Source organism: Miscanthus floridulus, chromosome 8 (genome assembly GCF_019320115.1).
Source record: "Miscanthus floridulus cultivar M001 chromosome 8, ASM1932011v1, whole genome shotgun sequence".
Classification (NCBI taxonomy): Eukaryota; Viridiplantae; Streptophyta; class Magnoliopsida; order Poales; family Poaceae; genus Miscanthus; species Miscanthus floridulus.
This window is the reverse complement of record NC_089587.1, coordinates 63,328,775-63,343,354: the sequence shown is the minus strand read 5'-3', so window position 1 is coordinate 63,343,354 and position 14,580 is coordinate 63,328,775. Positions and strand designations below refer to the sequence as shown.

At 42.4% G+C, this 14,580-nt stretch overlaps 3 protein-coding genes across 3 annotated transcripts; 1 reads left to right on the top strand and 2 right to left on the bottom strand.

Annotated features, from left to right (window-relative positions):
* The first annotated feature begins 2,460 nt into the window (after positions 1–2,460).
* On the top strand, positions 2,461–7,781 carry LOC136476544 (calcium/calmodulin-regulated receptor-like kinase 1). The gene is made up of 8 exons (XM_066474421.1): positions 2,461–3,228; positions 4,385–4,790; positions 5,740–5,893; positions 5,989–6,115; positions 6,465–6,550; positions 6,632–6,703; positions 6,933–7,136; positions 7,225–7,781. The coding sequence occupies exons 2-8, from the start codon at positions 4,477–4,479 to the stop codon at positions 7,561–7,563; spliced, it is 1,296 nt and encodes a 431-aa protein (XP_066330518.1). The 5' UTR covers positions 2,461–3,228; positions 4,385–4,476; the 3' UTR covers positions 7,564–7,781.
* Positions 7,782–7,947: 166 nt separating this feature from the next.
* LOC136476540 (protein DESIGUAL 2-like) lies at positions 7,948–9,559 on the bottom strand. Its single transcript, XM_066474417.1, has 3 exons — positions 9,425–9,559; positions 9,041–9,246; positions 7,948–8,778 (listed from the first exon to the last, which is right to left on the bottom strand). Exons 1-3 carry the CDS (start codon positions 9,524–9,526, stop codon positions 8,592–8,594), a joined length of 495 nt encoding a protein of 164 aa, XP_066330514.1. The 5' UTR covers positions 9,527–9,559; the 3' UTR covers positions 7,948–8,591.
* Positions 9,560–10,102: 543 nt separating this feature from the next.
* LOC136476524 (pentatricopeptide repeat-containing protein At5g50390, chloroplastic-like) lies at positions 10,103–12,570 on the bottom strand. Its single transcript, XM_066474397.1, has 2 exons — positions 10,469–12,570; positions 10,103–10,241 (listed from the first exon to the last, which is right to left on the bottom strand). Exon 1 carries the CDS (start codon positions 12,549–12,551, stop codon positions 10,473–10,475), a length of 2,079 nt encoding a protein of 692 aa, XP_066330494.1. The 5' UTR covers positions 12,552–12,570; the 3' UTR covers positions 10,103–10,241; positions 10,469–10,472.
* Between the last annotated feature and the right edge of the window lie 2,010 nt (positions 12,571–14,580).

The window sequence follows — 14,580 nt, the reverse complement described above, 5'->3', positions numbered from 1 at the left end:
TCCTGATACGACCAGCATCAGTGAAAAATTATTCAAATAAAGATTCTATTTTTGCAATTGTTCTTAAATTTAAGAAAACTTGATTTGATTCTAAACTTAAATTATACATTTTTCCTATATTTCAAGTGCCTGAATTTTAAGGTAATTTCAGGCAACACTCTTATAAGTAAATTGCTACTTTTGTGATTTGTTATTTGTCTTTGTGTCGTATGTCCTTGTCTTTCTATAGAAATAATTATAATTGTTAATTGTCTTTGTGCCAACACAAATTAGATTTTGTCGGGCGTGTGGTTTTGTCTAACGTGTTTTTTTATTCTTGGTACAAAAAAATTGCAGATTGCGCATACAGAAATTACAGTAAACAAAATCTACAATTTTAATATAAAACATATGCAATAACCGTCTTCTGAAAGAAAGCTAAAATTCAGCTACCTGAATTTCAGCAAATCCCTAAATTATATTATTTTTGGTACGGAACGAGTAGCTTACAGTTAGCGTTGACAGTTGATAGTCGGCCATCCAACAGCTGTTGTGGGGGCTACACTACACTACAACCGTACAACGTGGCAGCAACAGCAGGGGACTGGGCGTGGAAGAAGAATAAGGGCGGTTTGGTCATTCTAGTAGTAGTGCCGAGCGCACGTCTCGAAGCCGGAAAGCAAGGGGTGTGCTTCGGTGGGTTGCTGCTCTGCTTTAACACATTTCTACAAGAGTTTTAGATTTAGGGCTCGTTTAGATTGCAAATTTTTGTAATATGGACACTGTAGCACGTTTCGTTTATATTTGACAAACTTTGTCTGATCATGGACTAACTAGGCTCAAAAGATTCGTCTCGTGATTTACAACCAAACTGTGCAATTAGTTACTTTTTTTACCTACATTTAATGCTCCATGCATACGTCCAAAAATTGATGTGATGGAGAGAGAGTGAAAAAACTTGTAACTTTGACGCATTCTAAACAAGGCCTTAGCTTAGATTATGGCCTAGGAACCTATAGGGTGTATGCACGCTGGGTGGTATTCCACATCATTAAGCATTTTTTTTATATAAAAAATAACATGTAGTTACTCCGCTCTAAAGGCTCCGTTCGCTGGTCTGAAACTTGGCTGAAAAATACTGTTCCGGCTAATTTGTTGTGAGAGGAAAACACTGTAGCGGCTGGTTCGGCACTGTGCAGCTGTGAGAGCAACCAGCCGGCTGGAGCTGGTCTCCAGACCAGCGAACACGAGCAAAATAAATAAACTTCTATGCTTTTTTCCCTTTTTTTTTTTGCAAATCATAGTACAAAGCAGAGAACGATATATATGTACAAATATTCTTTTCTATAAACGCGTGCGCACATTGTATCTCTATAACATCTCTGAAAGAAGACGATAGGCACATCTCATACCACTAGAAGAATAGCGTCGTTAAATTTTAGAATAAAATCAGAAAATTGCAAGCATATATTAAGTCAAGATAGGTTTCTCACCAAAAGAAACATAATCCTTCAAAAGTGCTAGTAAAGGTAAGATGTTTGCGTGCATGCTTTCGTAGGGGTGAGTGAGGCAGAATATATGTGTGCGTGTCTTCTGTTGCGGTGAGGCGTACGTGTGAACTTCACCAATCTCAAGATTTGATAGACCATCTTAGGCCTTCGGAGGTGCTCATAAGGATAGCAGGTGTGTACACGCGTGAGTGTACGTGCATATACGTGAGCATTTATGTTCACCAGGTTAGAAAAAAAACTTAAAGTAATTTATTTATATTAACAAAAAGGACCTTTTGCATTAGATGTGATTCAACTTAAAGTAGTAGCCGTTTTCACGGGAACATTTATTGTACTACGTACTAAATGTATTAATAGATTGTACATAATGTACTATGGAATATCGGCGCCCCCTACATCAGTACATGATTATCGGTTGGGGGGTTCACAGCTGGCCAGGGGGACAACGCGGCAGCGGCAGGGACCAGACGCTGGCAAGAAGAAGAAGGAGGGGGCAGTTTGGTCATTTTAGTAGCAGTGTCGAGCGCACATCTCGAAGCCGGAAAGGGTGCTTCGTGCTTTTCTTCAGTGGGTTGCTGCTTTAATACATTTCAGCAGTAGCTTTAACTTTAGCCTAACTAAATATCGAGCACGATTTATGGGCCCTAGGGTATGCACACTGCATGGTGTTTGGCACATAGGTGTCCTGTTCATGCCTTCATGGAGACCATTTTATGTAAAGTTTCGATATTTATATAACACAAATGGTGTGCTAATACTAATAAATACAAACTAGCTTATTATGGCTTGTTTGGATCCTAATTAAACTATACTAGTATTTTTTAATGATATATATACTGTTTGGATCCCTTTGAAGAGAGATTATAGGATTATTAAAATCTAATGGTTTGAATGTAACAATCCAATCCATAATCTGAGATGCTTAAATCACCTTCGGATTTTTTATCTAGTTAGTACTATAATTATCCAAACACCCTCTTACTTTATAGCAAACTTAAGCATTGTATTCTCCTTAGATTATCTTCAACTCTTGCCTTACAAACATTCTTCTTTTTCTTTACTATTGCAAGATCCAATGGTGAAAATTGATCTTTCCTCAAAACCAAACAAAAACTTCATAGAAAAGATTGATAGTGTTAACTATTATATTATTTAATCTTAAGGCCCCGTTCGCTGGTCTAAAACTTAGCTGAAACTGGTTAAAAAATACTGCTTCAGCTGAATTGTTGTGAGAGAAAAGTACTGTTCTGGCTGAAAAAAGAAGCCGAATAAGTCGAATATGGGGTAAGCCGAACATAACATAGGATATTCCTTTAGTCTTTCCTAAAGAAAATTTTGTTCGTCCGTTATTTGGCATAATCAAGCGTTCAATGCATAATTTTAAAACTATGTGCAGTGCATTTACCAAACTACCCTCTCACTAGTAGTATCTTTTTGTTGCGAACTTTCTTTTTTTCCAGCCTTTCTTTTTCCATGTTTGCTTTATTCTCAACAGGAAGTTGCACTCCCCTTCTCTAATCAAAATTCGTCGTCGTCGTCGTCTTTCCCTCGCCTCCTCTCTCGAAACCCACGTGAACCAGAGCACCGAGGCCTCCCCTTCCATCCACCGATCCCGCTCCAATCCATCGCGCATTCCTGCCCACGCTCACGAGCCGCGGAATCGGGATCCGCTGCGAGCCCTGATCCCGACAAGCCCGGATTCGCCCGCCCCATGGTTCCCGTCTCCGGCCGCATTTGGGTAAGCCTTGCTTTGCTCCTGCGTTTCTTTTCTTGCCCGGATTCGGTTCTGATCTGCTGCGTTCCTTGTTCGTTCCTCTGGTCGACGAAAATCTCTTCTTGGAGTTTTCTAGCTGTTGGACCGCTCTCTTTATTGCTATATTTGTGGGTTTAGGATTTGTTCCTTGCTTCAGCTTTCGATTGTCTCCCGATTACTTTTTTTTTCTCTCCTTTTGCTCAAATTATCGTGTTATGATGGTGATTAGTGTCAGAAGAGGGGAAAGGGGACACTTTATATTTGGCGTTGGCGATTTTAGGCCCCGTTTGGCACGGCTTGCTCCGGCTTATCTGACACAACACTGGAGCACGAAGCCGGTTTCTCTCTCCGCCCTTTCTGTCTCACGGTAGCGCGCGTACTGTAGCATAGCATGCGGGGACAAACCAGAAAAAACGGTTTCTCCGGCTTCGATGAACAGTGCGCGTGTCAGTGAGAGGGGAGGGGCCCGGCTTCGTGCTACAGTGTCGTGTCGATAAGCCGGAGCCGGCGGAAACCGTGCCAAACGGGGCTAGTGTTTGTGGAGACAAGCGCAAGGGGAGCATATATGTATTTTTTTTTAATGTAAGTTCATCTGTTCTGATGATGTGAAAGCTTTGAGCTTTTAGTACCATATATTAGTCTTTTCAGTCGAAAGTTTCATTGTAATAAAGGAAGCAGTTTTGATTTGTGTGTTTCTCGCATTTAAGGGAGATGGAGAATTTGATGTGCTCTAGAAGCCTGGTTGATATTTGGGTGGCATTAGAGTCTAGGTAGTGGTTCATCTGAAAAACAAGTGTCTCACTTAAGGTTTGACGAATAAGGAAAGCGATGTCTCACTTTGGATGTTTGTTCACCAGATATATCCAACTCGTCTCTGTCCAGGTCCAACTTTGATTTTGTATCTGACAAGTCCCATCACTGTGGTTATCATTTTTCACTTCTGATGTGATATGAGCTGAGATGGCAAAGATTGACCAAATGTTTCTGTAAAACTTCTCTTTTTTATATATCAATATCAAAGATTGGTTTAACTTGCAGTGCATCCATGTCCTTGCACACCCACCTAACGAACAGAGCCACATGTTCTCACAATTCAATGCTTCCAACTTTACTTACTATTCTTCATTGTACTTCTTGGCAGGACATATAGCTGTTGCTCTTCTTCCTTGGTGGAGTGTCCATGAGGTGGAAGCAGCATCCCTAGTGTTAGGATCTGGTTGCTGAGTGGGGAGAATGAAAGGAGTGTCCGAAGGTCTGATCATCGGAATCACGGTTGGGGTGGTGATAGGTGTGCTGCTGGCTCTTGGGATACTGCTGTGCTTGAGGTATCGGCGTTCCCAGACGCAGATAAGGAGTAGCAGCTCGAGGAGGGCATCGACAGTCCCCATCCGTACCAATGGTGTTAATACTTGTGCCATGCTCTCAAACTCGACTACAGGGCAGGAGTCCCCGAGGGAGCTTGAAGACCGTGCGAGTTCTCTGTGGATCGAAGGGCCTGGTAGAAAGAGCATGATTTCAGCTTCTGGTATACCCAAATATGCATACAAGTATGTTTCCTGAATTCTTATGTATTCTTATTGTTTGATTAATTTGCTTAGCAAATGATCGGTTTCGTTGTCATGATAAGTCAGTTACTTCATCCTTCGTTTAAGTCTACTTAATTACTGCTGAAACATTTGACAATGACTTCATGAAAGTGGTTTCCATTGGAATTTTTTATGTGGAGAAATTAAATGACGGAGGGTGAGCATTTGCCAGATTTATCGCTAGTTAAATAGATGGAGAGAAACAAGAGTGAAGGATGGGAACATCGGTCATAACATAAAATAATGTTATATGTCAAATTAAAACATTCATGTGGATGTAGATCTCACGAGATCAAATCCAATTTGGTTGAACTGTCTACATGGAGGGCATGTGCTTCTACGTTGACCAAAGCATCCAGCCACATGTGGATGTTTGAGTGAATCAAACTGCAGGTGGTAGGAACCAACATTACAACCTTTTGAAAAATACCAGTTTTCCACCCAACACAATATGGTCAAAAGTTGTGATATGACTTCATTCATTAGTTTGTGACTTGTTAGTATTTAAGTATATAGTGTTTTTTGTTTTCAAAAGTATTATTAATGCATTTTATTCAAAAAATATAATAGAATACACATTGTGTGCAAATACTCATCATAACATTATGTTTTAGAGGGTCAATACACTGTAATGACATTTTCCTGAATCGACTCCCAAATTCCATCCCTGTGGATAGGACAAACCGTTACTCCCAGGGGCAACCGATCAATGGATCATATCACATTCCATATTTTCCATGAGAATTCAGTATTCAATCATTTCAACATTACTGCTACAAATTTCAGTTGCTTGTACATGATGTATCTTACATAACCGTCGACCGCTCAGATAATTCTTGTGGCACTTCTAATGGTTGATTTAGAATCGTACGTATTCTTGCTGAACTCCATGATTTTGCCTCATCTCTAGGGAACTACAGAAAGCTACCAGCAATTTCACAACATTATTAGGTCAAGGAGCCTTCGGTCCTGTTTACAGAGCAGAAATGTCTTCTGGTGAGATATTGGCTGTTAAAGTGCTTTCGAACAATTCAAAGCAAGGTGAAAAGGAGTTTCAAAATGAGGTAAGCTAATATTTGTACACCTGTACTGTTTGATTTGGATCCAGTCCTCACTAGAAATTTGACATGCTTAGTGTTTGATTAATTCTTGACTTCAGGTCTTACTTCTTGGGCGATTACACCACAGGAATCTGGTGAATTTGGTTGGCTATTGTGCTGACAAAGGGCAACATATGTTATTGTATGCATACATGCCTAATGGGAGCCTTGCATCACACTTATATGGCACGTCTCCTCTTTATGTGATCCTGTGTTTCTCTCTCATGATAGTAATTATTATGGCATATCCATGTTTGTTTAGGGGTAACCTTTGTGATATAACTAAAGAAATTCAGTAAGGGTGAATTTTAAAATAATCTGAAGGGATAGCTCATAGCTGGACTGATAATCTTCTGAAGAAAGATAATAGGATATTCTTAAATTACAACTGAGATTTTTTATCAGGCGATGGAATGAATACACTCATCAGTGCATCTTATGTAAAAGTTTGTTGTTTGAAGTCAGCATCTAACACTTTACCTGTACAATAGTGTATCCTTTTTTTAGCTAACTGAACATTCTTTTTGTTGTTCAGGTGAAAACAGTGCACCACTGAAGTGGGATTTAAGAGTGAACATTGCTCTGGATGTTGCTAGGGGTTTGGAGTACTTGCATGATGGGGTAGGCTCTTGTAATGCAGAATTCGTAGCATGGCACATAATGCAAACATAGTGCTTGATCTGGTTTTACTTATATATGCAGGCTGTTCCTCCAGTAGTCCACCGTGACATCAAATCTCCTAACATTTTGCTGGACCAGGCAATGCATGCTAGGGTATGTTAATCATCTCTCTGATATTTTATCATTGAACATATCTTTCCTGATACTCAAAGGCTTCATGTACAGTATTGCTAGGACCCATTTTTGTTTTAGATTTAGAAGAAATAAAAAGAACGGAAAAACCCTGGGTTCACATACACCAGAATTTCCTGCACACCACTGTGTCTGTTGCATTTTGTGTAAAAGTTCTGCTCTCAGACGTAAATATCCTTTTTTTGGCCAGGTTGCTGACTTTGGATTATCTAGAGAGGAAATGGTTACTCGCAATGGAGCCAATATACGAGGAACTTATGGATATCTTGATCCAGAGTATGTATCCACACGATCATTCACAAAGAAGAGTGACGTGTACAGCTACGGTGTTTTGCTATTCGAACTGATTGCTGGCAGAAACCCACAACAGGGTCTAATGGAATATGTTGAGCTTGTAAGCCACCTTGCCCCTTACTCTTCGTAGGTTTTGGCTTGAGGATATTAGCTTTTCCAGATGCTGACTACATTGCATTCTACCACAGGCTGCAATCAACGCTGATGGGAAAACTGGGTGGGAAGAAATTGCAGATTCTCGGTTAGAAGGCGCATTTGACGTGGAGGAGCTCAATGACATGTCTGCTGTTGCCTACAGATGCGTAAGCCGTGTGTCCCGCAAGCGCCCAGCAATGCGAGATGTCGTCCAGGCTCTGACCCGTGTGTTGAAGCGCAGCCGCAGCAGGAAGCATCACAGCAACAGGCACCCACAGGCAAGGGCAGATGATGAATCTGTGGACCTGGAGGGGTCCGAGGTTCAGTCGTCCTTCTCTGGTCTTCAGAGAGAGGAGTCAGTTGGCAGCGTTTCGGAGCTGCCAGATGTCTGACTGAAATTAACTGAATTTTCCAGTTCTTGGCTGAGTTTCTTGGTCTGAGCAATTCTTTTGTTTTTGTTGATATAAAAATTCATAATGATGAAGGATGGATTATTGGATAGAGATGCAGTTTTGAGCAGTAAGGGTGGGTAACTGGTGTCAAGTCAATTGTAAGTGTGTTGTATAGAATGTATTGTGACTACTTGATATATAGAAGCTGATTGTTACCATCCCCTTTGCCATTTTGCATTCCTCAGTCAGGAGATCAGGAGGCGCACAACTGTACTTTTCTTACAATTTCGGTTTGTTAATTTTTAATCCGACAGGGTCCCAACTAGATCATTGTCCATCACCGTAATGCAGATTTCGTCATGTTTATGTTTAAGTACCCCCGAACTGTGATTTGCTTATTACCCATGGGGCTGCTGGGATTTGTCACCTCGTCTGAAACATAATAGTGATGTTAACCTTGGGAACCAGGGTTTGTTTACTTTATTTTGTAATGATTAAAATTTGGCAGCTGACATGTGGGCCCATGAAGAAGCTAAACATTTGGAGGTTCTGGTGTCTGACTGGTGGGTCCAATAAATTCAGCAACCGAAGAACAGCAGCTCTGTCAGCTGTGCATAAAGAATGACAGGTGATAGCCGTCCATTCTCACGGCAGGTATTCAGTGCAAAATGCTCAAACGGGCACTACGTTGTGCTGAAGAAGCCCACGGAAAAAATGTTTTTGTTAAGTGCAAAAACTGGATAATGATGTTTATATGTTCTAGTATATGATATACTTGTATAAAACATTCCAACATACAACGTAAATTACTGTGGTACATTGACACTAACTTTCACATGTTTTTCTCAGCAATACCAACAAATCAAACAACAAGCATATATTTTAGTTTTCGTTTGACTCTGGTACAAGAGAGAACCGGATGCTTGTAAAAGCCAAATCACAAGCAGAAAAGCACGAAGCAGCTGAAATGAGGAAAGAATAGTGATGATCTCTTGGGCAAAAGCATTATATTATACTTTGCCGCTCGACTAAGGAACTTCGTGCGCTGCAGCAGTGGCGGTGACGTAGTAGGCAACGGTGATACCACCATGGACGAAGCACATGATCCCTCCAAGGGCCAAAGTGTGGCCTTGAGTGAGTTTGCATGATGTCGTGGACTTGGAGTTGGACATGGCACCAGCGAGCAGCAGCGAGAATCCAGCAATCAGGGCAATCCTAGCAAGTTGCAGAGCAATTGCAATTAGCACTGATAAAAAAAATTCCTGTTAAGCTAGATCAGTTCTGCCATCGCTCATTGCTGTGGTTCACGCTCCTGACCATATGATGGGACAGCAGGTTTGTTTCTTTTGCAGTATTTGGGCGTCTTGACAGTCACCATGATTAGGCTCAAATCAAATTGGGTGTTATTATTAAATATTCCGTCTAGAAGGTCCACCTGACTGCATTGCAGAGGAATTTTATAGACAAGCAAAGTTACCATGAGAGAATTATAGTAATGGCTGCCAGTTTCCTGTTAATGGACGCCTTGATGAACTCCAGCTGAGAGCAGATACAGGCACAGCCACCAAGGAAGTTGGCTATCGCGTGGGCAACTACCAGGAGCACTGCAGCTGCAAGGCCAAGTTGGTATGCTTTGTAAACTGGTTTCTCGCATTGGATGAAGAGAATTGTCACCTTCTTAACCTGTAGAAACAGTATAAAATACAATACCAACAACATCAGTCATCAATTATATAATCAGAGACCATTAAGCTAAAATACCAACCACGCATGATGAAGCAAAATCATAGTCTACGAAACATGTCATTTTCAAAACCCCTCTGTGATTTGGTAAAAAAATACCAATATCTTGAAACATTACCTTGTTTTGAGCAGCCTGTGCCTGAATTCCTAGTATGCCAGCTGTGACATCCAGGGCTAAAACCACTATGCAGACCAGAATAGCAGCTCCCATCTTCGCCATTGTAGCGTGCTCTCAGACTTCTGCTAGCTGAGAAGGTTATTGAAGGAAGATCACCAGCTTACAATGGTGTTGTGAGCTGCGACCCGCTCTATGGCTAATTGGTGAATAAATAGAGGCAAAAGTACAGCAGGGTATTTGTTCTCCAACTAGGATACAGTTACGAAGCAAGAAGAAACTAGCTGTCCCAAGATGCTCAAAGTATTATACTTCCCTTGGATCCTTTGTTACATCAGAGCTTTATTCCTTTTCCTTCCTTACAGGACACAATTAAAGATTGGTATCTCCAATGCGAAAGCCACACAACACATATTCAGCCTACTTTTAAAGATCTGCTTTTACACAAGGGTTGTACAGCTAGTGAAAACGCAGGGAAAAACAATCTATCTGATTGTGCTGAAAAAACATTTCTACTGAACACGTCACAACAGCCATCTTTTCTTACAGAGATAAAGGCACACAAGATGTTGCTTACCAAAATAAAGGCCCAAATTTTTTTTGCCGACAGTTAGAGGGAAAAGGAAAGGAGCAAATGGACACATCCATGTGCGTGAAACTTGTAGATTACTCTTTCAACATCTTGAGAAACAAAGAACTCCAAACTTACCAAGCCTGCATGTAGCACAGACGCTGAAGCATCATGGTCGACCAATCTGCTTTATCCTCATTAATCAAAGTAATTTCCAGAGAATTGGTTTGAAACATCTGGAGTCATTAGCTGTCAGCAAAATATGCATTAGCTTCTGCAGCGCATGCACCTTTTTTTCATGTGCTAAACAAAGCATATTTGGTCAGAAAATAAACTAGGTCACATTCTGGATGAATCATATACTGTTTCACATCTGGTAATCCGTAAAGTGAAAAAGGACACTACTGCTGGTCAATCTCATAACCCTTTCTCAGTTTTAGTGTCAGAAAATAAAACCATTAGATAGTTGGGCATACCCAATTACCAGTAGTCACCACAAGAGCAGATCCCGAGTTTGAAGTGGTGGAACCTGCTACCATCCCTTACAACAATTTCCCTCATGGTAACTTTTGCCACAAACTTAATTACCTTGTGGCAGTCACTACACAAACGATGGCTTTGAGTAATCCTCAAGGGAGTATGTGGAGATGTGCTGATAAGGCCAAAAACAATTGCCAGTCTTTCACTGTGGTAAGCTCTCGATATCTTTTGCTCTTCGGGATGAATATCAGGGAGCAACTCATTCTCCTCAGCAACATAGCCAGCTTCTCGTACATCCTTCATTAATGTATCTAGCCTCCTGTATATTTCAGCACTTTGTGGATGCAAAGTATCTTTAAAGAAAAACCTGTGATCCATTTTCTTGACTGTGATCCAGCTACAAGCGTTATGAATATATAAACCTTTCCTCTTCAATGTTTGAACTACCTTGCAGGTGTCATCCTGTCTACCGGAGCTAACATACAAGTTGAGGAGCACAACATAGCTGTTTATCTTATCAGGTTCCATTGCCAATAGCTGCTCGGCAGCTAATTTTGCAAGATGCATGTTCTTATGGATCCTGCTAGCAGTAAGCAAGGCCCCCCACATGTTTGCAGTTTGGGTGAACGGTGCTCTTCTTATCATTGAATAGGCTTCATCAAGTAGGCCCTCTCTACCAAAAAGCTCAATAACACATGCATAATGCATAGCCCTTGGTTTCATTCTCAGGTTTTCAGTCATCAACCGGAAAATCCTCTTCCCTTTGTCAACAAGACCTGAAAACCTACACGCATTCAGCACTGTCAGAAACGTCACATGGTTTGGCGCAACACCCTCAGCTATCAGCCTCTCGAACATCTCGATCGCCTTATCCCCCATGCCATGGTAGCCGTATCCAGCAATCAGAGCGTTCCATGAGATCAAGTTCCTCCTAGGCATCCTCTCAAAGACATTCCTCGCGTCCTCCATCCTTCCCCATTTGCAATACAAGTCCACAAGCGCCGTGTTCCCAACAATGTCCAGTGGCAATCCTCTCTGGATCAAGCCAGCGTGTGCCTGCTTCGCATGCTCCAGCAGCCCCAACCTAGAGAACACCCCTAGCATGGTCGAGAATGTGAACTGGTCCATGGCGACACGACTCCTGCACATTTCTTGGTACAGCTCCAGCGCCTCCTCGCTGTGGCCATGGAGCACATACGCCGCCAACATGGAGTTCCACGCGACGACGCTCGTCCGATGAGGCCGTGGCAGCCCGTCAAACACCCGCCTCGCCTCATCAATCAAGCTGCACTTGCTGTACATGTCGAGCAGTGCGCACGCCAGGTACCGGTCAGCGACGTCACCACACACCCCCGCCTTGACAACGCAGCAGTGCAGCTGCCGCCCGGCTCGCGCCGACCCCGAGGACGTAGCCGCACTGAGAGCCACCACGAGGGACCTCAGCGGCGGCGCGTCCCCGCCGGCCGCCTCCGCCTGCATCTCCCGGAACAGCGCCAGCGCGGCGCGGGGGCGGCCCCGGTCGACGAGGCCGCCCATCATGATCCCCCACGTGACGCCGTTCCGGTCGGGCATCCCGTCGAACGCCCGGCGCGCCTCGGCGAGCATGCCGCACTCGAGGTACGCCCGCAGGACGTGGTTGTGCGTGTACAGGTCGAGCTCGAAGCCGGAGCTCTCGACGTGCCAGGCCACCGCCGCGGCCGCGCCGGGCTCCCGCAGCGCGGCGGCGGCGAGCAGCAGCGCGTGGTAGGTGCGCACCGGGAGCGGCGTGAAGGGAGCCCCCGCGCGGGCCAGGCGGAACAGGTCGAGCGCCTCGGCATGGCGGCCCGCCGCCGCGTGCCGCTCGATAGCGGCGCAGAGGGCGGGGAGGCGGGTGGGGTTGGGCCGGGGCCGGGGCCTGGGCGCGGGGCTCTGGCGCGGGAGGCGCGGGCGGGGCTTGAGGGGCTGCTCCGTGGAAGAGGAGCAGGAGGTGGAGGGCGCGGCGGTGGCAGTGGAGGTGGAGGTGCAGGCAGAGGCGGCCTTGGGGCGGTGGGCGAGGAGGCGGAGGTTGGCGAGCGGCGGTGGCGCGAGCTGCAGGTCCATGGCGAGCCAAGTGGTGGGGGTTTTCCTTGGGTTTTGCGGATTAGGCTCCGCAGCGAAGCAAGTGACGGTGGAGAGGACGACCAGTCAGCCAGTCCGTACAGTTTTCTGACATATCGGACCTAGTACTTCACAGAGGCTCGTTTGAAGATAAGGCCTTGTTTACTTGTCATCCAAATTCCAAGTTTTTTCACTCTCTCTTCATCACATCAATTTTTAGCCGCTTGTATAGAGTATTAAATGTAGGTAAAAAAAATAATTAATTGCATAGTTTAGTTCGAAATCACGAGATGAATCTTTTGAGCCTAGTTGGTCCACGATTAGACAATATTTATCAAATAAGACGAAAATGCTACTATTTATCGGTTTGAAATTTTTTCGCAATCTAAAGGAGGCCTAAGTTGACGAGGACCGCGGTGGTTTGTTTGGCCGCTGTTTTTCGACGAGACCGTTAATATCATTTATAATTATAAATTATCTTAACTTTCTTGGAGAGTTAAATAATCTTAAGTTTGAATCAAAATTATAATTCATTAAATTAATCTACCAGCTCAATCTATTAGAGATGCTCGTAAAGACAGAGTCTGCTTGAATATTGTTAGAAGTAGAGAGCGAGACAAAAGCGAGAGATGCAAATAATTCTATGTTGTATTTTAATGAACAGTGTGTACATATATATACAGGGCCCACGTGGGCGGTTATAAATATGAAAGAGAAAGAGGGGTGAAAAGACACCCCTTGGATTAATCAACTAGCTCCTTATGGTCTTCACTGTTCGTCTATTATGCATCTTTATGAATCTTTAGAAAACCAGAAAAAATCAAAGTAATACTGGTATACCCGGCAAAACTTCTTAAAACCCACTGAGAAAAATAAGGAGAAAACACCATGATATAGAATCATCAATGTTATTAGACCCTTTAAGATAAACCCAAAGCCTTAGTCTAAAAATACCTTGACCATAGGGTCAATATGCTTCAAATATCATCTTCCAAAAACCCCCAGTGGGAAAACTAATGATATAGCATATACCTTTGTGTTGACATTGCCTCATAAAAAAATTTATATGAGAAATCTCAAAAGAGAAAACTCACATAAAGAAAAGAGTACAATGCATCTTATGTCCCAATATCATCCACTAAAAATCCCTATGGGGAAAAATAGATGATATGACATAACCTTGTGTTGATATTGTCTTATTAAAAACTTTATATGAGAAACCCAAAGAGAAAAACTCATACAAAGAAAAAAGTGCAATATGATATTTACAACAAGTTATTAATCAGAGAGACTCTCCCCCTGATATTAGCAAATCTTGAAGTAAATTCATACCAATGCACTCAACACATAAGAAATGTGGAGTATGGTAGACTTTGTGAATATCTCTGTGAGATTATCACAAGACTTAGTTTGTAAATGTTCTAATGCCCATATTACCTATGGAATAGAACCATCTTAGTGCAAAATATTGCATTAAATATAACTTGTCTCCATCTACACAACACAAGTTGCATTACCTTTATAGATAATGACTATTGATTCATAGAATCAACACCACATAACTTCAATATGTGATATATCATTCTGTCGAGCTATACACATTCATGTGAAGCCTTGTACAATACAATGTCAGAATGATTAATGAGATTGATCACTAAATGTCTATTTAAAGACTATCACAAAATGGTCTTTCCATATTCATGTAAAGCCTATTTCAATGATCTAGAATTTAAAGATCTTATAGATAACCAGAATCATTATATCCACATAATCGGATCATTGATTACACCAGGACCACATGTGCTATTTAAGATATCAAAAGATATTATTAACTTCAATCCACCAACATTTGATAGGAGTAGCGCTGCTACTAGATAGCAAATCATTGCAAAAATAATATCTGGCTAGGAACTTTTATAAGATTTATTAGCGCGTAAATAGCACAGAGATAATAGACCACATGTCCCAATATTTCATCTCAGTCACTATGGCATAAAACAATCTTCCTCTATCATGAGATAGAACAACCATA